At 38.4% G+C, this 25,314-nt stretch overlaps 1 protein-coding gene across 10 annotated transcripts in view; it reads right to left on the bottom strand.

Annotated features, from left to right (window-relative positions):
- Positions 1 to 25,314, bottom strand: part of UTRN (utrophin) — a 610,574-nt gene that overhangs the window by 298,926 nt on the left and 286,334 nt on the right. For all 10 annotated transcript variants that reach the window (XM_049902936.1, XM_049902887.1, XM_049902897.1 and 7 more), the window contains 4 exons: positions 24,724 to 24,938; positions 22,112 to 22,229; positions 17,943 to 18,148; positions 15,316 to 15,470 (listed from right to left, as the gene is read on the bottom strand). In XM_049902936.1, coding sequence (XP_049758893.1) covers positions 15,316 to 15,470; positions 17,943 to 18,148; positions 22,112 to 22,229; positions 24,724 to 24,938 — 694 coding nt within the window. The remainder of the gene's footprint in view (positions 1 to 15,315; positions 15,471 to 17,942; positions 18,149 to 22,111; positions 22,230 to 24,723; positions 24,939 to 25,314) is intronic.

Genomic DNA, 25,314 nt, shown 5'->3' with positions numbered 1-25,314 from the left:
GTAACAGACTATAGAATTCTTTAGTGCAAGAAATGGTGCAGACTGAAAATATAAATAGCTTCCCATAAAAGATTTAAGGGCATCTATATTTTTTTTTTTTTTATGGGTGACAGATTTTTAATAGTTTACATTACAGGGAACAAGGATTCTTAAAATGTAAACTCTTCACTTTTTAAGCTATCTCCATTATAAAAGCAACTATGATATGCTACAAAATAGCTCATGGCCATTTTCTAGCATAACAAAACATGGCCACCTACGTAACTGACTTTTTTAAATGTCATTTTAGAGATATTAAATAACATTTGATAATTGAAGCTACAAGATACATTCTGTTTAATTAAGTGTGTAGGTACTTATAATTGATCAAAAGAGAGCCTGAACACAAATCACTATCTTTATTATCACTTTGGACTTCTATGGAAAAGAACACCTTAGAAAGCCCGCAAATATGGGTTGCTAAATTTTGGTATACATAAAAGGTGGCCTTCACACTGATACAAGATTTAAATATATTTAACTTTTTTAGAGTGGAAAATAGTAGCATTAGTAGTTTGAGTGGCATGTAGAAAATGGATAATGAAACAATTTTTTAAGCTTTTCAGTGGGTACCACCACAAGGTAATTTTGTTCCTTTGTAAATAAAAATAGCATTTATCTGGAATATATATTAAAGTATGCTTTGGGGAAAATGCAGTCGATTTAATGAAGAACTGTCACGGCAGATAGTTTGCTATGATCTGTGACCAGTCCTAGTTACACAGAGTTTGTGTCACCACCAAGGCACTTAAAAACTCATTCCATGGGACTTAAGGAGATTCTGTTCTGAGCTGCTAGTGTCATGCCTATTGGGAAGTTCGGGACAGGAAGCCCTTCCCCCATGATACCTGCCCACAACTTTGTGTAACTCAAAGGACTAGCTCTCCCCGGGGCTGCCGTTACCAGAAAATGAGTATTCAAGCCAGTGGAGCTATTTCCTGCAAGGATTTATCTCACCACATCCTATTTTCATTTTAGCTGTAACTCCAGTAGAAGCTAGAGAGTGAGATGAAGATGAAGGACTGTAACTCCCATTACCTTCCCCAATATGGCTCCTGAACACTCCTCTGTTACGCCCCACAACTCCTATTCTATGATGGGCAGACTCTTCTATATCGTCAGTCTCCCCAGATCAATCTCTTCATCTTGTCTTAATGGAAATTGGTTCCCCTTGGGACATCAATTCCTCTGCAAACTTCTACTGAGTTTTTTTCTTTTTTCTCAAAGACCCTCTATGCCTCAGAATGAGGAGTTGAAACAGGGTCTTTCTTGCTCCCCACTGCTATTTCCTGGCCACAGTTCTCCCATCTTCCAGGCAAAATCCTACTCCTGTGAAACATCTGATGTTTATTCATTACAATCATATACTGATCTCAAGGTCCAGGGTCATTGCATACAGTTATAAAGGTTGTTCACTGCTCCAAGGGGTGAGTTTTGCCAAAATCCAATTCAAGGTCTACTTTTCAACCACAGGTTCTGGCAAGGGACTGGACCACCCAAGGAATGGGACACCTTAGACACCATTATGGGCTAGAAGCAATCCAATTCTACACCCTTACAAATACCGTCTTCTGTCCTGCTCCCTCTCTCTCCACCTTTATTTGCATTCCTTCTACCTGCCTCTGAGCAAATGAACATTGCTAAAGAACACTTCTGCTATGCATAGGGTCGCCATGACTCGGAATTGACTCAACGGTACCTAACAACACAACAATAACAAAGAGCACTACAATAAGGCTGACTATCTTCCCTTTACATTTATTATTATAACCCTCAAATAGGCACTCAATACTGCCCAACGATACTATAAATTCCTCCTAGAAAGTGGTCTGTCCAACATACCAAGATTCTGATTTTACATCCACTCTTTCTTCAAACCTCTTTCAGTCCCACCTCCCACCTCTCTGGCAGCCAGCCTCATGGATCACGCAGAAAACAGGTCATTACACAGGAAATCTTTCATACCCTTAGACCCCCTCCAGATACTACCAAATCTCTTTCTTCTTCTTCACAAACTTCTCCTCACTGTCACCTCATTCTCTAACTTCTAGTTCCACCACTCCCCTGAATATGCTCTTTTCATTATCACCAGTAATCTCCAAGCTGTGAAATTCCATGAACAGTGTTCTCTGTCACCTTCCCTGATCTCCCAGCCTAGATTAACACAGTAAGTCATTCTTTCTTTAAAATATTCTGTTCTCTCCACTTCTGAACACCACAAATCCTAAATTTTTTTCTACTTCACTGGATTTCTTTTCAGTCCCTTTTGCTGTCTCCTCCTTTTTGCTCAGTCTCTAAGCCCTAAATTCTATGAATTCAGTCAAGAGTCCTCTTCTTTTCTCCATCTTTTCTTAGGCATCTCATCTAACCCCATAGATTTAATCTCAAATGTAAAGGCTGAGAACTCCTCAATTCATATCTGAGGTCCAGACTATATGAGTTTCAGATTCACATATCCAATTGCCTAACAGGCATGCCAACTAACACGTCAAAACCGAATTCTTCATCCAGGGCATCTCTCAAATCCCTCATCTTCTTTCCACCACTGCTGACACAGAAGATGGTACTACCATCTCTTACCTGGACTACAGCAATCACTTCCTTACTGGTCTTGCCACTTTTTCTTTTCTACGTAAGATCCAGAGGAACTCCTATTTAATACATATAAATCAGACAGTGTCACTCCCTTGCTTAGAAAACTACAATGGCTTTCCACTGCCCTTAGAATAATGTCTAAACTCCTTCCCACATCTTACAACATTCAGCAGGATCTAGCTTCTGCCTCCCTTTCCCACCACATTTCAAGCTGAGACTCAGTGGCCCCATGTGTGTCAAAGCAGAACTGTTCTCCAGAGGGTTTTCATACCACCTCCTACATTTCCTTCCCCTCCCAAATAAAAACCTAAAATTATTTATTATTTACTTACTGACTATATTGTTCTCCCTATGTAAGCTTTCTGGGGGCACGGACGGGGCTTGTTTATGGTTGACTCTTCAGGGCTGATAACAGAGCTTGGAAATGAGAGACTAAATAAATACTTATTTAATGAATGAATGAAAGAAAAAAGGAAAAAAATGAAAGCAACAGCTACTACTACTACTGGCACTATTTACCTTGTTTGATACAGTACTCAATGTACTGAGAAAATATCTGGGTGCTCAAGCCTAATATTTACAAAATGAAAACCTTAACATTCTAAGTACAAAGGCTAACACGAAGACATTGCTAACAAAGTTAAAAAGAAAAAAAGCAACAAAAACAGTAACTGAAATAATAAACAACATAACAGAAAAGGAAAATACAGAAGACCATAATTTTTACACTTCTTTGCCAGTTTTCTTCTCAGTTCAGAAAGAAAAACTAAATATGAAATGTTAGCCATTAAAATAAAAGAAACAGGTTGAAAAATAAAGGTGACTTTCAGGGAAAGAAGTTAGCTTCTAAGAGGATAAAGCAAGTTGACTGACCCAGCTCTCTGAACCTCATACGAGTACACAGGACAGACAGATAAGGCTACCTGTACTTTTCAACTAAGTCCATTCCTTTGAACATGACAGCTGCTACCACATGAATTTTAAGAGCTTAAATAAAGGTTGAGCCGGCTGGTGTCAGACCACAGAACAAAATTCCATTACGAATATCCTCTACTGATCATTCATAAGAGGAACTGACCAAATTAAAAACCAAATTAAGCAATGGATAAATGTTGAAGAAGAAGGTTTCATTTACATTTATTTGTAAGGACAATAAACAATCACTACTGAGAAAACAATAACAGAAAACAACATAACTTTCAAAATATATGACAAAAATAAATGAGAAAGCAATTGACAGTAAATTCAAATTTTGGGAGACTTAACCGTTTTAAAAATAATCAAGGGCATTGTAAAGCCAGTCTTTAGTATATACAATATTTACAGGATCCTGTAATTACGTACATTCTACAAGCTCAGCTCACCATTATTATTAAATTAATGAATGTGAATGAGAAAGACTATCATTTCCAAAGAAGAAAAGAGAAGTCCCTCACTGGATAAATCTGTATTTCTGGTTCACACATGAGAAATCTTCAATTTTTTAAAAATTCTACATCCTAATTCTGCAATTACAATGATTCATTAACCAGAAAAATCACATTTTCTAAGAAGTCTCATCTGGTAATAGAGATGAAGACTACCTGTACTGTATTCAGTAAAGCAGATAATCAACTATTTTATCATTAATTTAAGCAAAAACAGTACAAAATGGCTACAGCAAAACAACTGGAAATGACTCAATCTGCTAATATAACCATTTACAGTTTGTCATACTGTGGTGGCTTGCATGCTATGCCACCAATATTTCAAATACCAGCAGGGTCACCCGTGGTGGACAGATTTCAGCTGAGCTTCCAGACCAAGGAGATTAGGAAAGAAAACCTGGCAATCTACTTCTGAAAAAATCAGCCAGCGAAAACTTCATGAATAGCAGCGGAACACTGTCTGATAAGGTGTTGAAAGATGAGCCAATCAGGTTGCAAGGCACTGAAGATACAACTGGAGAAGAGCTGTCTCCTCAAAGTAGAGTCGACCTTAATGACAAGGATAGAGTAAAGCTTTCAGGACACTCATTCACAGATGCAGCATGATAAAAAATGAGAAGAAACACTTGAAAACATCCATTAGTAATTGGAAAGAGGAATGTACGAAGTACGGATCAAGGAAAATTGGAAGTTGTACAAAACAAAAACGAAAGCTTGAAGACTGATACCCTAGGCATCGAGCTATTGTTATTATTGTTAGGTGCCATCAAGACAGTTCCAACTCACGGAAACCCTATGTGCACAAGAGAACATTTTGTTCTGGTACCCATTCCAGAGCCATCATCACAATTGTTGCTATGTTTGAGCCCACTGTTGCAGCCACTGTGTCAATTCACCTCGCTGAGGTTCTCCCCTTTTTCACTGACCCTCCACTTTTCCAAGCATGATGTTCTTCTACAGTTACTGGTCCCTCCTGATAACATGTCCAAAGTACTTAAGACAAAGAAGTCTCACCATCCTCGCTTCTAAGAAGCATTTTGGCTGTACTTCCTCAAGGCATATTTGTTCATTCTTCTGGAAGCACATGGTATATACAATATTGTGAGGCATTTGTGAGCTCAAATGGACTGCTATTGGCCATTTTTGAATTGGACAATTATATGGTCTACTGTGCCAGGAATGGCAAATTGAAGAGAAATGACATCACAGTCATTGTCAAAAAGAACATTTCAAGATCTACTCTGAAGTGACAGGATAATATACATATGCCTACAAGGAAGACCAGTTAAAACAGCTATTATTCAAATCTACGCACCAACCACTAATAACAAAAATGAAGAAATTTAAGATTTTTAACAACGTCTGCAGTCTGAATTGAACAAGCATGCAATCAAGATGTACTGATAATTATTGGTGATTGGAATGTAAAAGTCAGAAACAAAGAAGAAGGATCAGTAGCTGGAAATTATAGCCTTGATGACAGAAATGACATCTGAGATCACACAATAGAATTTTGCAAAACCAATACTTTACTGCGAATACCTTTTTCAACAACATAAATGGCAACTATACTTAGGGACTTCACCAGATGGAACACACAAAAATCAAATCAACTACATCCATGGAAAAAGACAATGGAGAAGCTCAATATCATCAGTCAGAACAAGGCCAGGGACTAACTGAAGAACAGATTACCAATTGCTCATATGCAAGTTCAAGCTGAAGATGAAGAAAATTAAAGTAAGCCCACAAGTGCCAGAATATGACCTTTAGTATATTCCGCCTGAATTTGGAGATCATCTCAAGAACAGATTCTACACACTGAATATTAATAACTGAAGAACAGATGAGTTGTGAGATGACATCAAGGACATCATTATGAAGAAAGTGAAAGGTCAATGAAAAGACAAGAAAGAAAGAAAAGAACAAAATGGATGTCAGAAGAGATTCTGAAACTTGCTCTTGAAAGTAGTTAAAGTAAACAGAAGAAAAGATGAAGTAAAAGAGGTGGAAGAGAAGATTTCAAAGATAAACTCGAGAAGACGAAGTAGAGTACAATAATGAAATTGCAAAAGCCTAGGGTAAGAAAACCAAAAGGGAAGAACACACTTGGAATTTATTGAGCTGAAAGAACTGAAGAGAAAACTCAACCCTCGAATTGCAAAACTGAAAGATTCCATGGGCAAAATATTGAACGATGCAGGAAGCACCAAATGAAGATGGAAGGAATACACAGAGTCACCGCACCAAAAAAAATTGGTGGATGTTCCACCATTTCAGGAAGTAGCATACAATCAAGAACCAAAAGTAGGGACGGAAGAATCACAAGCTGCAAAGAAGCACTGGTGAAAAACAAGTCTACAGGAACTGACAGAACACCAACTGAGATATGACAAGAAGCGAACGCAACACTGGAAGTGCCAAGATATCTGAGAGACAGCTACCTGGCCAACTGACTGGAAGAGATTCCTATCTGTACATATTTCAAAGAAAGGTGATGCAGGAGAATGTGGAAATTATCAAATAATATCACCCATATCTCACACAAAGAAAATTTTGCTGAAGATCATTTAAAAAGTTACACCAACACATTGACAGGGAACTGCCAGAAATTCAAGCTGAATTCAGAAGAGGATATGGAACCAGGGATATCACTGCTGATGTCAGATGGCTCATGGCTGAAAGCAGAGAATACCAGAAAGATGTTCACCTATGTTTTACTGATTACGCGAAGGCATTTGTGTGGATCATAACAAACTATGGATAACGTTGCAAAGAATAAGAATTCCAGCACACTTCATTGTGCTCACGCGGAACCTGTACATAGACCAAGAGGCAGTGGTTGGAACAGAACAAGGGGATACTGCATGGTTAAAATTAGGAAAGGTGTGCATCAGGGTTGTATCCTTTCACCAAATACTTATTCAATCTGTTTTGTAGTTGTTGTTAGGTGCCATTGAGTCGGTTCTGGTTACTGATGAAGATCAAAGACTATGTCCTTCAATATGGATTACACCCTAACATAAAAAAAAAAACTGGACAAATAAGCAATATCATGATCAAAGGAGAAAATATTGATGTCAAGGATTTCATTCTACTTCAACCCACTATCAAACGTGTCTGTCAGTTTGTTGTACTGTGGGGGCTTGCATGTTGCTGTGATGCTGTGATGCTATGATGCTATGCCACCGGTATTCAGATTCCAGCAGGGTCACCCATGGTGGACAGGTTTCAGCTGAGCTTCCAGACTAAGACAGACTAGGAAGAAGGACCCGGCAGTCTACTTCTGAAAAGAATTAGCCAGTGAAAGTCTTATGAATAGCAGTGGAACACTGATATAGTGCCAAGAGATGAGGCCCTTAGGTTGGCAGGCACTCAAAACACAACTGGGAAGAGCTGCCTCTTCAAAGTAGAGTTGACCCAATGACGTGGATGGAGTCAAGCTTTTGGGACCTTCATTTGCTGGTGTGGCAAGACTCAAAATGAGAAGAAACAGCTGCAAACATCCATTAATAATCAGAAAGTAGAATGTTTTCCACTTCAGAACCAAGGAAATTGAGACTCAGTGAACTGAAATTACCTCCCAGGGTTCACACAGATAGTAAGTGAATAACTTGAGATTTTAACCAAGGTTTCTGGCAGATTATCACTGTCAGAAAGGGTTGTGCTTTCTGTTCTGCCTGTACAAACCCAGAAATACCTTAAAATAGGCAAGGCAACATATGACTTTCGGGATTAATAAGGGAAAGGAGAAAATACCCAGTAATTAATGATGTAAAAGAAACTTTTTATAGCATAAACTTATATTGTCTCATTTCCTTTACAATATTTCAGCATAGATAACAATGCGCATATGGGCATACATGTATACATATGTGCACGCTTTCTCTATATATGTATGTGTGTGTATTTGTTTACATAGAAATATAGGTATATACACACATACTATAATATTTCAGACTTCAAAAGTAAGGAATAATCACATTTCAGTTCTCACTATCTCAATTCGCACACACAAACAATGTTTAACTGATATTAAGAGACATAACGAAAAAAATGCACAGGTCAAGTGAGTTGTGGACAAGATACATAAATTAGTTAGAATCGTTGGAGACAGGCCTGCTGTTTACAGAATCCAAAATACTGGGAATCGGTTGTATTTCAGAATTAAGAATTTTTTGTATTTTAGAAAGCGAATATTGTCAATGTAGGTATAATATATAATACCCCCAAAAAGGGTCTAGACTAGCCATCAAACACATTCATATTTCTACAGTTAGGAGCAAGGCTATTCACGCTATGCGGGATAAATAAAGACTACAGTAAATAGCTTCATGTCAGTTCAAAGCTTTCTATTATCAGAGCTTTTGGGGTTTGGGCACTGTAGATAAGGGACTGCGGGCCTGTAACTGTGAATAGTCAAATTATTTAGGCCACTTGCAATTTACACAAAACACTTCCTCTGAAAACTACTAGGCTTCACACATTATGCCATACTAACAGTTCCATGGGCAAGTATAATAAGCCTCCCTTCCTCTAGAATTCTACTAACTGACAATGAGGTCTATACGGAACACGGCTGACATCTAAGAAGAAGGCATGGTAAGGGGCCTCTGGGCAGACATTACAGAGAGCACAATGGCCACACACTAGCTTCTTCCATTACTCATAGCAGAAAATACTTCCTAAACTCAACACAGAGAAGATCCAGTAAGTGGAATCATAAGAGATGCAAGAGGCAAGTATACAGAACAGTCACCATCAATCAAGGACATTCTGATAGCAAAGAAGAAAAATGAAACTATTCTTTTATTAAAGAAGGTTAAGAGCTTCACTGCACAGTCAAAAAGGCTTGGATTCCAATCCTAGCTCCACCAGGATGAGCTCTGTGATCTCAGGTAATTAACTTCGCTGTACTTCAGTGTATTCATTAACACAGGATGCAAATACTGCCTGTCTCACGGTTGTTGTGAGGATTAAATGAGATAAGGCACAGTACCTGCTTAGTTAGCATAGTACTTGATACAGAGAAGATCTTCAATAAAATTTATACTCTAAAAATAAAGCACAAAACCCCCTAACACATGGCAGCCTGAATGAACTTGCTAAAAACTCTGCGGAGCATGGAAAACATTATCGAAGTTCAGTATAGGAAGGTATCACCTTAACTGTGCTACTGAAGTCCCTGGGTGGTACAAATGGTTAACATGCTCAGGTGCTAACCAGAAGTTGGCAGTTCGAGTCCACCCAGAGGCGCTGTGGATCTTCTGAGGCCTGGCCAACTACTTCCGAAAAATCAGCCATTGAAAACCCTATGGAGCACATTTCTCCTCTCTGAGTTTTCTAAGAATCTGATATACAGGTCCTAACCAAAAACAATATTCAAATAATATATAAAACATCTCCAATGGAACATATTAAATGTTCAGTCATACTTGAAAACCAATAATAGATATCATAAAGTATTCTAATATTATCCAGGTTCAACAACAATGCTATTGATTTGGGCTTTGCTATGTCACTTTGAACATGTCATTTAACTTCTCCTAATCACGTACCCCTAAGAAGTGATAAGTAGTCCTTGGGAGAGTGGGGGTAAAAAAAAAAAAAGTATCCTTTTTATGCAAAAAAAAAAAAAATTTTTTTTTTTTTTTTTTTGGTAAAGCACAGATAAAAAACACAACCCATAAAGAAATATACAGTTTATCCATGGAATCAAAATTTTAAAGGGGTGGATAAACCAAAAAAAAAAACCAAAATAGTTTTCTAAAAAAGCTCTTTAGGAAGGCATTAATTAAAAAAGGTTGAGCAAAGCTGAATGTGATGCCCTATAAGGTCAAAAGGAGCACTGTGATGCAAAAAGTTAAGCACTCAGCTGCTAACTGAAAGGTTTGCAGTTCAAATCCATCCAGCAGCTCCATAAAGACCTAGCAATCTGCTCCCATAAAAATTACTGACAAGAAAATTCTATGGCGCAGACCAACCCTGTCACTTGGGGTCACTATGAGTCGGGAATGGACCCAACAGCACACAACAACAATGCTATATTTGTAAAAATAATCCCAGTAATTCATGAAAAGTTTAATACAGGTTTACATGCTTTACTTGAGAAGACAAGGAAAGATTTGTACATTTAGAAAGTTCTCCATTTAAGACAGGGAAAAATTATAAATATCACTGTGTTTAAAAGAGAAAGCCCTCAACATTCCAAAACGCTAGCTGTCACTCACAACGGGATCCTATAAGCAGCAGTTTCATCGTATACTCCCTGCTTTGCAGATAGCAATATACCTACATGGCCCAGGAAATCACGTCTAAATATTACTATAATCACTTATTTCCAAAATTAAATGCAGGTAGCAAGATAATAAGAATAACTACTATTAACTACAATAAAACTGGAACACTGTGTTTCTCTTGGCTATGATAAATGGAAGATCACCTTAGAACCTAATTCATTTTTAACTGCCTCTTCCATCTAAGCTAACCACTGCTGTAGACTGTCTTAAAATATGTACAAAGTAAAAGCAAAAAAGAATGGGAGGTGTTAAATGGAGCAGGCCAACATTCCGAAATGATCAATTCCTCTGGTATTGTTCACAACAAAAACAGTCATAACTCTTACTCATGGAATTTTTGGAAACACACAGATAAAGTATGTTTAAGGACTATCTCTCTTAGGGTTAAAGCTATTTTTCCTTCACCTTCGTCCTTGCCTTAGTTATAGAATCCTTAATATATCCAAGTAACTTGCTACAGCAAAAGAAAATAGTTGTATTAAAACACTAGAAAGACCAATGTTATAGCTCTTCACCTTTAACCACATATGCAGTTTTATATTTGCTGTTGTTGTTGGATGCCATTGAGTCAGTTCCAACTCATAGTGACCCTATGTACAACAGAGCTGAACACTGCCCAGTCCTCCATCATGCTCACAATCATTGTTATGGTTGAGGCCACTGTTGCAGCCACCATGTCAGTCGATCTAGTTGAGGGTCTTCCTCTTTTTACTGACCCTCTACTTTACCAAGCACGATGTCCTTTTCCAAGGACTAATCCCTCCTGATAACATGTTCCAAGTATGTGAGACAGAGTCTCGCCATCCATGCTTCTAAGGAGCATTCTGGTTGTACTTCTTCCAAGACAGATTTGTTCGTTCTCTTTGCAGTCCATGGTATACTCAATATTCTTTGCCAACACCACAATTCAAAGGCATCAATTCTTCTTCAGTCTTCCTTATTCCTTGTACAGCTTTCCCATGCACGCCATGCAACTGAAAACACCACAGCTTGGGTCAGGTGCACCTTAGTCTTCAAGGCGACATCTTTGTTTTTCAACACTTAAAGAGGTCTTTTGCAGCAGATTGGCCCAATGCAATGCATCCTTTGATTTCACGATTGCTGCTTCCATGGGTGTTGATTGTGGATCCAAGTAAAATGAAATCCTTGACAACTTTAATCTTTTTTCTGTTTATCATGATGTTGCTCACTGGTCCAGTTGTGAGGATTTTTGTTTTCTTTATGTTGAGATGTAATCCATACTGAAGATCTTTGATCTTCATCAGTGTTTCAAGTCCTCTTTACTCTCACAGCAAGCAACGTTGTGCCATCTGCATAATGCAAGTTGTTAACAGGTCTTCCTCCAATCCTGATGCTGCATTCTTCTTCACACAGTCCAACTTCTCAGATTATTTGCTCAGCATGAAGATGGAATAAGTATGGTCAAAGGATACAACCCTGACGCAAACCTTTCCTAACTTTAAACCACATAGTATATACCCTTGTTCTGTTCAAACGACTGCCTCTTGATCTATGTACAGGTTCCTCACGAGGATAATTAGTGTTCTAGAATTCCCATTCTTCACAATGTTATCCATAATTTGTTATGATCTGCCCAGTCTAATGCCTTTGCATAGCCAACAAAACACAGGTAAACATCTTTCTGGTAGTCTCTGCTTTCAGTCAAGATCCATCTGACATCAGCAATGATATCCCTGGTTCTAAGTCCTCTTCTGAATTCAGCTTGAATTTCTGGCAGTTCCTGTCAATGTAATGCTACAACTGCTTTTGAATGATCTTTGGCAAAATTTTACTTGCATGTGATATTAACAGCATTGTTTAATAATTTCCACAATCAGTTGGATCACCTTTCTTTGGAATAGGCACAAATATGGATCTCTTCCAGTCCATTGGCTAGGTAGCTGTTTTCCAAATTTCTTGACATAGATGAGTGAGCGCTTCCAGTGCTGTATCCGTTTGTGGAAACATCTCGATTGGTATTCCATCAATTCCTGGAGCCTTGTTTTTTGCCAAGGCCTTCAGTGCAGCACGGACCTCTTCTTTAATTACATTCAGTTCATGATCATATGTACGTCCTGAAATGGTTGAATGACGACCAGTCCTTTTCGGTACAGTGACCCCGTGTATTCCTGCCATCTTCTTTTGATGCTTCCTGCATTATTTAATATTTTCCCCATAGACTCCTTAAAAATTGCAATTCAAGGTTTGAATTTTTTTCTTCAGTTCTATCAGGTTGGGAAATGCCAAGTGTGTCCTTCCCTGTTGGTTTTCTAACTCCAGGTCCTTGCACATGTCATTAAAATACTTGACTGTATTCTCTAGCCACCCTTTGAAATCTTCTGTTCAGCTCTTTTACTTCATCATTCCTTCCATTTACTTTAGCTACTCAACGTTCAAGAGCAAGTTTCAGGCTCTCTTCTGACATCCCTCTTGGTCTTTTCTTTCTTTCCTGTCTTTTAAATGACCTCTTGCTTTCTTCATGTATGATGTCCTTGATGTCATTCTACAATTTGTCTGGTCTTCAGTCATTAGTGTTCACTGCATCAAATCTAGTCTTGATATGGTCTCTAAATTCAGGTGGGATATACTCAAGGTTGTATTTTGGCTCTCATGGACTTGTTCTAATTTTCTTCAGCTTCAACTTGAACTTGCGTAAGAGCAATAAGTGGTTTGTTCTGCAGTCGGCTCCTGGCCTTCTTGTGACTGATGACATCGAGCTTTTCCATCATCTCTTTCCAGAGATGTAGTTGATTTGATTTGCGTATAGTCCATCTGGCGAGGTCCACGTGTTCAGTCACCATTTAAGTTGTTGAAAAAAGGTATTTGCAATGAAGAAGTCATTGGTCTTGCAAAATTCTATCTTGCGATCTCAAGTATCATTTCTATCACCAACGCTGTATTTTCCACTACTGATCCTTCTTCTTTGTTTCCAACACTCGTATTCCAATCATTAGTAATTACTGATGCATCCTGATTGCATGTTCATTTAATTTCGGACTGCAAAAGTTCATAAAAATCTTCAGTTTCTTCATCTTTGGCCTTAGTGATTGGTACATAAATTTGAGTAATAGTCGTATTAACTGGTCTTTTCCTGTAGGCATATGGATATTGTCCTATTACTGACAGCACTGTACTTCAGGATAGAGATCTTGAAATGTTCTTTTTGACACTGAATGCAATGCCATTACTCTTCAAGTTGTCATTCCCAGGATAGTAGACCATATGATTATCTGATTCAAAATGGCCACTACCAGTCTATTTCAGCTCACTAATGTCTAGGAGGAAACCCTGGTGGCATAGTGGGTAAGTGCTGCGGCTGCTAACCAAAAGGTCGGCAGTTCAAATCCAACAGGTGCTCCTTGGAAACTCTACGGGGCAGCTCTACTCTGTCCTATAGGGTCGCTATGAGTTGGAATCAACTCAACAGTAATGGGTATTTAATGTCTAGGATATCAATGTTCATATGTTCCATTTCACTTTTAACGATTTCCAATTTTCCATAATTCATACTTTGAACATTCCACATTCTAATTATTAATGGATGTTCGCAGCTGTTTCTTCTCATTTTGAGTTGTGCCACATCAGCGAATTAAGGTCATGAAAGCTTAACTCCATCTACGTCACTAAGGTCAACTCTGTTTTGAGGAAACAGCTTTCCCCACTCATCTTTTGAGTGTCTTCCAACCTGCAGGGTCATGCTGTTGCTCTGTATCAGACAACGTTCCACTGCTATTCATAAGGTTTTTACCAGCTAATTTTCTTTCAGAAGTAGACCACCAGGCCCTTCTTCCTAGTCCGTCTTAGTCTGGAAGCTCAGCTAAAAACTGTCCACCATGGTGACCTTGCTGGTATTTGAATACCAGTGGCACAGCTTCCAACATCACAGCAATATGCAAGCTACAACAGTACAACTAACTGATAGATGTGTGGGGGTTATATTTGCTACTGTGATCTTATTCCCTCCAGTATCCCAGGTATCTCTAGCCACAAATTCACAGACACACTGTTCTCATAATTCTCCTCTTTGAGTTTTAAAAAATCTGTTTTAGAGATGTTAAATAAAAATAACATTAAAAAAGTATAAAATATGTCCACATCAAACTATTATTATATGTTTAGTAATATTTGATAACCATAAATATACATCAGAAAGTGTTCTAATATTATCCATCTTACGCACTGCAAAATAAATGTGTTTAGATATCAAATTAGCTTTCAGGCAGTAGCATCTGAATATATAAAGATGTGTGTGAAACCATAATTTCACTCAGACACTGGTATTCCTAGTACTATGCATAAAGTAAACACTTTTTTACTGATGATGAACATAAATATGCAAACTTAAAGAGATACTAACTACTGTTTATGGTTCCTAAATCCTAGGTGTTCAAGTGACAGAGAAATCTCTCTTATAAAAACATATGCTATTTTTAGACTATTTCAAATAGACTAACAAGACAGAGTAATAGAAAGAAAAGATAGTAAACTAGTTGAGGCCCTATACACACATATAACATATCAGAGGCCTAGCATTGGGTCCAAGTTTGTCTGATTCTCAACTGATACATTCCAGCCAAACAGCAAACTTCTATATATTTGGGATAGATAATATTGCCCAACATAAATACCTAAGGGCTCCTCACCATCAGAGCACTACCGAAAGGATCCTAGGAAATACCGAGAAGTATGAGAAATTCACAACACATAAAATGATAACTGGCAAGGTTTAGACTTATTCAAAGAAAAACGCCATTGTAGAAATTCCATTCAAGTCGATGTTGTAAAAATATACATTTCATTCTAGGTATGATAATATTAACTTGGCAGACCACGCTAGTAAGAAAAATTATTAAATGTACTTCTAATAGTCATGTATTTGGCATGTTTCCATCAGAAAGCCAAATACAATTCTCCACTTGACAATATACATTTACCTGCCAGGGTCTTAGAGTTACCTTTGTTTTAGATTGATCCATGATGATTTTAAGTACTCAGTGGTTTCTTTCACATTCCTTGTGTCATCCCTGCTATACTCCTCCAGCAATTTCTGCAGGACGTTATCGAACGCCATTACGATACCATCACCGGGGCCCATTTCCTGAAGTAATACCTAGGGTATAATTTCAGGTGTAATTGTTAGAGTTGGATGCTCAGTAACTAGTATTACCACAACACTGGTACTTCCAGGGGGGTTTAATAAACCCCTGTTTTAGACAGAGATATTGAAAGAAAACAAATCATGGGACGAACTCTTGTACGTACATTAAACCATAAGAATTCTAGAAGTGAAAAAGAAATGTCTAAGAAAGTGACCGGGTACACTGATGATATTAAAGGATTATCATGTTTTACTTTTGAGATATTTTACATCATCAAATCATTTGTCTATTCCATTCCTTGTGCTAAACATCTCCTCCTTATAGAAAGTTCATTCAATTAGAAATAAACTTACTATTGTTGTTAGTTGCCACTGAGTCGGCACTGACTCGTGGCAACCTTTTGTATAATTCAACAAAACTCTGGCCCTGCACCATCTTCATGATCTTTGGTAGGTTTACGTCCATCGCTGCAGACATCATAGTGCCTTCTGATCTAGGGGCTCATCTTCCAGCACTAAACTGAACGATGGGTTTTCATTGTCTAATTTGAAATCAGAAATACATTTCCAGAATTTTCTTTCTACTCTTAGTCTGGAAACACCACTGAAACTTGTACACCATGGGTGACCCTGCTGGTATTTGACATCCTGGTAACATAGCATCATAGCAACACACAAGCCACCACAGTACAACAGACAGACAGACAGGTGGTGGAAGGAATCAACTATGTGTTATGAAATAGAGATAACTAGAAATACTTTCTCTACCACTTGAATGGCAATTTTATCACTGGAAATTCCTATCTTTGGACTCAGGTTTGTTTTTATTCGGGAAAGTCCACTATAAAAAGATAAATGCTATTTGGCGGGCTATTATTCCATGTTGGCATCGGTTAGCATTCATAGGAGATTGCTCCTCATCTGGTTCTTTAAGTGAAAGAAGAAACTAAGACAAGTCCCAGAAGGACTGAGAACCCGAAGAACAAAAGGCTCTAAAGGGAAAGTGGGAGGGTTATCAAGATTAGCACACAGAACTTTCTTCGGGATCCTCCCTGACAAACTGACAGACAGGTGAGGGGAACTTACTGTACAGCTCCTCTAAATGTGCTTGGAGAAATGGAAAGGGCTGACAAAGGGAAGCCTTCCATCCCTCACCCCTGAATCACTGCGTATGTTTACAAAGTTAACTGCTAGGATGGATGAAGCAGCCAAGCAAGGTTTACTAAAAGTTAGCTTGAATAACTAAACCGATGCTGAGTATGTTAGTAGGCGTTGGTTCCTTGACACATGTCTTCAATCGCTGAGTCACTGGATCAAGACACCCCCCATGAAATCTAATCGACAAGAGACTATTCGTATAATGCTTTCCTGTAGCAACTGGCAAAAAAATCCACCCAGTGTTTCCAAAAATAAGAACTATACTGTTGATTAGAAAAGAATATTCTGAATACGCTGATTTAAACTTTGATATCACTTTTGATTACATTTCTCATATTAAGTCTGCAGGGACTTTGCTGACTATTACTTCGGAGTTATTTAATGAAAACGGTCAGCAGGTCTCATAAACACTGAGAATGATTCAAGAAACCAGCAAGCCTGGTGATGTGCTCTTTAAATTGTAACCATGCATATTTGTGAAGAACAGCAACATGTTTAGGATTTTTTTGTTTCATACATTCTTTACTATATTTCAAAAATGAACCCTTTCATCTTAGGTTATCCAAAGGGCACGTAACGATTATACCAAAATATAACATAACAACCATAATTTCCAGTTCAAGAATATTTTCTATCACTGTAGAGACTTTAAAATAATTAAACCAATCACAAAAAAGTACCTGCCATTATCTTATTGAATAAAATGGCTCAGTAAGAAAGGTATTAAAAACAAACTTATTACCCGATTTGTTCACTACAGTAGCCCTGGAATCAAAGTCTCATAAATTTTTATAGTCTTCAAGATAGGGAAACCAAACCAAAAAACCAGACCCTTTGCCGTCGAGTTGATTCTTACTCATAGCGACCCTATAGGACAGAGTAGAACTGCCCCATAGGGTTTCCAAGGAGCAGCTGGTGGATTGGAACTGTCAACCTTTTGGTTAGCAGCTGTAGTTTTTAACCACTGTGCTACCAGGGTTCCCTCAAGATAGGGAAGGAAGGGAGCGAATGGAGGGTCCCATGGATGCTGACAATGTTCTCCTTCTAGATGCTGGTTGCATGGGTATGTTCAGTTTGCAAAAAAAAAAAAAAAATCACAAGCTAAACATTTAATATGTATGCATGACTCCAAGTTTTTTCCAAATAATCTTGGTCAAATACTTCATATAACTTTCAACATGTATTCTAAGAACTTGGGAAAACATCATTCCAGGGTCTGAAAAATTACAGTTAACCAAAGGGGGTAAAAAAAAAAAAAAAAAAAAAAACTACAACAATGTGCATCCAACCAAATAGTATCACCAGAAAATATCTAATGAGTCTTACTTGGTTATCAGAAATCTGTTTGATAAGTGGATCCCTGCGGGATTGCTGAAGAATATAGAGTTGAGCCTCGTACTTCCTCATAAGCTCCTCAGTCTCTTCCCGATGGTCATCCCACTGCAGACTGTCCATGATCATGTCCTCCAGCTGCTGCTGCCGGGACTGCACACCATGCTGAGTGCTGTCCCACTGGCTCTGGACCTTGTCCACTGGTGGGGGGATGGTGGGGGAAGAGTAAGAAAAATAAACCCCAGAAGTAACTACCAGGAAAAGGAAAAGAACTGATTATCAAACTTACCATAAATAAGTCTCTAAATACGAAAGAGAAAGGCAAGAAGTTGATACGTACATTTTAAAAGATATCTGAGGCATGCCTGCCACACTACGCAGACATACATTTCTGAACCCTGGCTTGAGAGAAAAATCGTAGACTGAACTCTATTTTAAACGCACTAAAACATCTCACAATAAAATGATCTGCCACTGTAAACTGGTAACACACACACACACACAAAAATCATTTCCTACCTAATTTTTTATATATCAAGTCTAGTTTGATGAACAGAGAGTTAAGAGTACTTTAAGACAGACTGTAAGACGTAGACATAGTCATTTGTCATCCACAAAGAAGATTCTCCAAAGTACTCTTGATTTAAAAGAAAAAACAAATGAGGAATACTTTTCACATTTGCTTTACTCTAACATGAAACCTCTCTAAAAGCAAAAGTATTTGATAATTTGAATCCAAGAGAAACACTAAAGAAAAGCAGATTCTATGTAGTCAGCAGTTTTTCAGTGTAAAAATTCAAAAATAGCTTTTCCTCCCTGCTTCCTTCCCCCACCCCCTTCCTTTCCTTCTCCTCTCCTCTCTTTTCTGTACTTTGAAAGAGAGAGCTGAAGAATTGTAAACTGTTGATTAATTACTCAGGGGGCAGCTCATGAACTTCCAATGCACCAGTAACTAAGAGCTTTGAACCCCTGCAAAAGTCCACTGATAATAATAAGATGGAAGATTAAACATAGCTGCTAGAAGATGCAGAAACAAAGAAACGATAAAGTAAAAGATCTGAACAGAAGATTTCAAAAGGTGACTTGAGAAAACAGAGTAAAGTATTATAACGACATGTGCAAAGACCAAAAGGGAAGAACACACTTGGCATTTCTCAAGCTGAAAGAACTGAAAAAAAATTCAAGCCTCAAGTTGTAATATTGACGGATGCTACTGGGAAAATATTAAACGATGCAGGAAGCATCAAAAGAAGATGGAAGGAATACAGAGTCACTATACCAAAAAGAACTCGTCCATATTCAACCATTTCAGGAGGAAGCATATGATCAGGAACCAGTGGTACTGAAGGAAGAGGGCCAAGCTTTACTGAAGGCCTTGGTGCAAAACAAGGCTCTAGGAATTAATGGAATACCAATTGAGATGTTTCAACAAATGGATGCAGCAGTGGAAGAAATCTATGCCAAGAAATTTGGAAGACGGCTCCCCAGCCAATCAACTAGAAGAGATCCATATTAATTTCATGCCTAGTTCAAAGAAAGGCGATCCAACCAAAAGCAAAAATTATCAAACAATATCATTAATATCACATACAGGTAAAATTTTGCTGCAGATCATTCAAAAAGGGCTGAAGCAGAACATCAACAGGGAACTGCCACAAGTTCAAGCCAGATTCAGAAGAAGACATGAACCAGGTATATCACTGCTGATGTCAGACACATCCTGGCTGAAGGCAGAGAATACCACCTATATGCTGAACTATGCAATCTGTACACACACACACAGGAAAAAAAAAAAAGAGAGAGAGAGAGACAGAGAGAAAACAACAGAGAGACAGGTAAATTGGAAAGGGAAGATATTCAGGAGAAGGAAAGTCTTGTACAACACCTCAAAAGAATTGTTGCACAAACAGAGAGATGGTGGAAGTAAACCAAAGACCCAGTAGAAAAAAGCAAAACAGAGCTGGCTTTGTAAATAGTTTGGCATCATTAAAGCAAAGATGCTCCCCTGCCACGTGGGGAGAAATGGAATTGCTCCAGAGTTCCCTAATAGGTACAACCAATCCAGTAATAAAAAGGAGAAAAGACAAAAAAAAAAAGCCTTATTTAGTAAAAATAAACCAACAATTTCAGATGCTAAAAGTTCTTTGCTAACTTATCTCCTGTAATAATCTTGTTGCTACCACAACTATTTTGATATCTAAATACGGGGAAACAGTTGACTTTCTTGTCATTAGACAATATTACAAATATTTATTCCTCCAGTTTACGCTCTGCCACAAATATTTATTAAGTCACTAATTTGTACAAAGCACTGTGGGAGGCCCTAGGGACAGGAAGGTGAATATTCACAATTTCTTTATGGAGGGGAGAGGAAACCCTGGTGGCATAGTGGTTAAGTGCTACAGCTGCTAACCAAATGGTCAGCAGTTCAAATCCAACAGGCTCTCCTTGGAAACTCTATGGGGCAGTTCTACCCTGTCCTATACGGTCGCTATGAGTCGGAATCGACTTGACGGCACTGGGTTTGGTTTTGTTTTTTTTCTTTTTTATGGAGGGGACAGAGAATTAAAGTAGCTATGAGATTACATTGAAGTGGTGGGAAAAAAAAGTCCACAGCAGAAACTAAAGATAGAAAATTCAGTTTCCCAGGGACCAGAAGAGGGTGCGGAAAACTCCACACAGGGGGTGACATTTTAGCTGCTGGAAAGAAAGAACACAGAGAAAGGTAAGAATGCTAGGAAATGTCAGGACGTTTTAAAGAGCATATACAGTGCAGAACGGTTACAGGTGGGGCCGAGGGCTTAGTGAGAGAGATGACGATGAAAGCATGCCGGGGCAGATTGTGACTGTTCCTAACTGCCATTCCTGAGAGGTTAGACTTTGTTTCGTATACCGCACAGACTTCACAAACACTGTCGAGCTAGAAGGAAAACTCCAAGCAGGGATTTTTGTTATTGTTTTGTTTATTTTTCGTTTGCTTTATTTTGTTATTAACAAACCAAAAAAAAATCCAAACCCACTGTTGTCAGGTGGATTCTGACTCACGGTGACCCTATAGGACAGAACAGAACTACTCATAGGGCTTCCAAGGCAGTAAATCTTTACGGAAACAGACTGCCACATCTTTCTTCCATGGAGCAGCTGGTGGGTTTGAACTGCAGACCTTTCTGTTAGCAGTCAAGCACTTTAACTACTGCACTACCAGAGCTCCTTGTTATTAACTAACGTATCCCCGAATTAATGCCAGGCACACACGCATGCAGCGGTTGTTCAGTAAACATTCGTGGAATGAATCACTGAATTTTGAGAATACGGGTTGAGGGCATAGTAAGATCAAGCTGTGGTGAATAAATTAGAATGGAAGAACAGGTTTGCATTCCTATGGGTTTCTCTAACTCTTGTTTCTTTGATTCCTTTAAAACAAATTCTAACTTAGGAGAAAAAAAACCCAACGTGTTAGTAATTACTTAAAAGTAATGATGTTTCCTGACAGGGAACGCAACAAAGAACCCCTGAGGGAGCAGGAGAGCAGTGGGATGCAGACCCCAAATTCTCGTAAAAAGACCAGACTTAATGGTCTGACTGAGACTAGAAGGACTTCAGTGGCCGTGGTCTCCAGAACTTCCATTAGCCCAAGACAGGAAACATTCCTAAAGCTAACTCTTCAGACAGGGATTGGACTAGACTATGGGATAGACATTGATACTGGTGAAGGATGAGCTTCTTGGATCAAGTAGACACACGGCATCTCCTATCTGAAGGGGAGATGAGAGGGTAGAGAGGGTCAGAAGCTGGCGAAATGGACTTTAAAAGAAATAGAGGAAGGAAGGAGTGTGCTGTCTCATTAGGGGGAGAGCAATTAGGAGTATATAGCAAGGTGTTTATAAATTTTTGTATGAGAGTCCGACTTGATTTGTAAATTTTCACTTCAAGCACAATAAAAATTAAATTAAAAAAAAATGATGTTAACACTTTAAGAAATTCACAAGGGAATTTGACACTGTTCACAAAAAATAAAGCATTCTAAAAATAAGAGAAAGTCAAGTTTTTTAAATTAAGAGTATGAAATAACATTAATTTTAATTGAATAATCTTTGAAAACGTGTGTTGCCATTTTCAGAGAAAGTGGACTATGTTGTGGTTTATTTTGTTTTTTAACTTACATTTTTCTGTGATTGCTGTTCTCACATCAGAACTGGAAGCTTTATTTTTCAAATTCTGCGCCAATGTAAAAACGTAATCCAGTTGAGGACGGCGCTGTTCTAAGTCGGCTTTTGTGTTCTGTTAAGAAGAAATTTTATTGGGATTATATTAATAAGCCATAGGACAAAAATACTAAGCAAAATTTGCACTGCTGACATCAAAATTATCATGGTTTCCGCCATTATTGTTCTTGTTGTTTTTTCCTATCAGGTACAGTGAGGCATTAGCAATGTGGCCTAGAAAGAGGGCATGATTTAGAGGCTGAAGTACTGAGATCAAACCTCAGCTCTCTCATTTATCACCTGGGTCACAGGTGAGGTACTTCACCTCACTGTGTTTTAGTTTTCTCAAAAGGAAACAATACTCCCAGCTCACTTACATCAAGTCTGAGGAAAATATATGAAGAAAATCACTTTGAAATCTAAAAATTACTCAGAGATGTAAGTAGTTATTGCTGCTGCTGATGGCCTGAATACTCGTTCTACAGCAGATATGAACGTAAACTAATGCCCCTTCTAGGGACTGGTATAGAAAAAAAAAACAAACCCACTGCTATAGAGTCAATTCTGACTCATAGTGACCCTAAAGGACAGGGGAGAACTGCCCCACAGGGTTTCCAAGGAGCGGCCGGTGGATTCCAACTGCCGACCTTTTGGTTAGCAGTCGAAATCTTAACCGCTGTGCCACCAGGGCTCCAGGGACTGATATCAGCTATCGAAAAAGTGTTCGTTTGAATAAACGCAAATTATATCATCTTAGACATGAAAAACTGACACTGTAGGTATTTTGTGTCTCTTAGTACTGGATAAAGAATGGGCAAAAGATCAACAGCATCAGGAAAACTGTGTCTTAAGTAAAGCACTAATAAACAGCCATAAAGATTAGAAAATCCAATTTACAGTAAGTACAAGTGCCGCTGCAAAGTTTCTCTTCCCAGCCCTTCCTCTTTATGAATTCTCTAATTTTGTAGACTCTACTCACTCGTATAATTTCAAGTATTATCTGTAAATGGATTATTCACAACTTCCCATCCTTAATCCCACAGCTTTATCTCAATGAATGCTAATCACTTCCTTCTAAGTGGCAAAAGGGCTCCTCAACACAACCTATCCAAAGTTAAAACCCTCAAACGCTCTCATCCACACCCTATTTCTTCTAGTCCCCATTTCCACTAGTAGCAATGGCATCAGCCTAGTCACTCAGAGAGGGCTCTTTTTGCTGTAAGCTTCTTGCCCCCACCAAGTCCATCTATGCTCACTATGGCCAGACCATTGTTATCACCGGTCTTCAGCTCAAATTAAATCAAAACAAACAAAAAAATGAAAAGAAAAAAAGATGCTTGCCAATTGTTTACAGATTAAAGTCCAAAAGGCTTTGCGTGGGTTACAAGCTCCCTCACAAAGTGAACCTAAGCTGTTTTTCTGCCTTGGTTCTCACTACGCTTCCTTCCTGCACAAACACGGAACCTAATATCTCTCGTGCTTCCCCCACCTGGTGTCTTTATTCACTTCGTTCCCTACACCAAGAATGCCATTCACTCATCTCTACACGTAATCCCTTCCTCCTTTTAACTGCCCTAACACCTTGCATATGGCTTCCATTACATTCTGCCTTACACAGCAGCCTGTCTATTTACAGAGCTCAGTGCCTCTGCCCAGTGTTAGCTTATTTGTAATCTGGATATAAGCACTAACCGCCTCACAAGATTGCTAAACAAGCAAATGAGCCAACACATATAAAACACTTAGAAAAATCCCCAGCACACAGTAAACACTTAATAAAGTTAGTATAGCTTCTATTATTACCTCACTGTGTACTCCCAATTTCTATCTTTTCAGTATCCTTATACCACAACCTAGCACACACTGCATGAACTAAGAGCTTTACCAATTGATAGTCCATGATACATGTGAGTATTCAATTATAGTCAGGAGATTTCTAATGACACAAATAAGCTCAAAACCTGGGTTCGATTCCCAACCAAGGCACCTCTTGTGCAGCTACCATCTGTCTGTCAGTGGAGGCTGGTGTATTTGTGATGAGCTCCCAGACTAAGACAGACTAGGAAGAAAGGCCCGGTGAGCTATTTCCAAAAATCAGCCAGTGAAAACCCTATGGATCAAAACGGTCTGATTCCATTGTACACAGGGTCATCATGAGTCTAGTGTCTACTCAACAGCAGCTACCTACCAACAGGAAAAGCAAGCCTATGGGTATGATGATAGAAGCTAACAAATAAGCTCATTATAAGCTGTGTATAAGTTGAAAAGAAACTTCAGGAAATTATCCTACATCACACTTAAGATGAAACGTAACACTAGTTTACGTTTACTCTAATGTGCCTAGCTTTACAGCACCAGTTTAAGTTTTTAAAATACAGAGTTTACAGCTTAAGTTAGTAAACTGATCTGCATTACCAGGGTTAGCCTAGATGGCTGTTTAAAAGATTAAAAAAAAAAAATTTTAACCCCATTCTTTCATAGTTTAGTAGGCACAAAAAGGATCCAAACTGATCTTTTCTCTCTGTGTGTGTTACAGAGCTTCCGAATAGGGCTTTACACTATGCACCTACTTTCATTCGGGAAACTGTCTTATTGATCTCTTCTATGTCCCCAACCGTGACGATATTGGACTTTAGCATCTGGTCAATCAATAGCAGCCAGTCAGCTAGCTCTGTTATAGTTTTATCCAGATCAGCGGGAATCGAAATTTCAGAAGTGCGGTGAGACTGAACAGGGATATCTGGCACGGATGATACTAGCACCACCTTTTGGACACTAGGAGGAGCTGAAATAAAAAACACAGCAAAATATCAACAAAGGAACAGGAGATTTTGATTGTGGGGGTGTAATGGTGACATATGTGTGTATCTAGGTAAAACTTAGTTTAAGTAAAAAATAAAATTCTAAGGTTTTTATTTTTTCATAATGAAATGGCTATGGTATTTTTTGCAGTATCTATATACCTTTGATAGCCATAAAACCGATAAGCAAAGAGTCTCAACAATATCCTCCGGCAGCAATATCACAGAAGTAGCAAACACTGATAACTGATACAAAGAGAAATTAAAATAAGCAACACGTGAACCATGAGAAAATTAGGAGTGGTATTTTATTTTTTTAAGCTTTTTTCTTAAAGTCAATTTATTGATAATTTTCGATTC

Source organism: Elephas maximus, chromosome 1, assembly GCF_024166365.1.
Source record: "Elephas maximus indicus isolate mEleMax1 chromosome 1, mEleMax1 primary haplotype, whole genome shotgun sequence".
NCBI classification, from domain to species: Eukaryota; Metazoa; Chordata; class Mammalia; order Proboscidea; family Elephantidae; genus Elephas; species Elephas maximus.
Note: the sequence above shows the minus strand (reverse complement) of the source record. Positions and strands in the feature narration are given on the sequence as shown.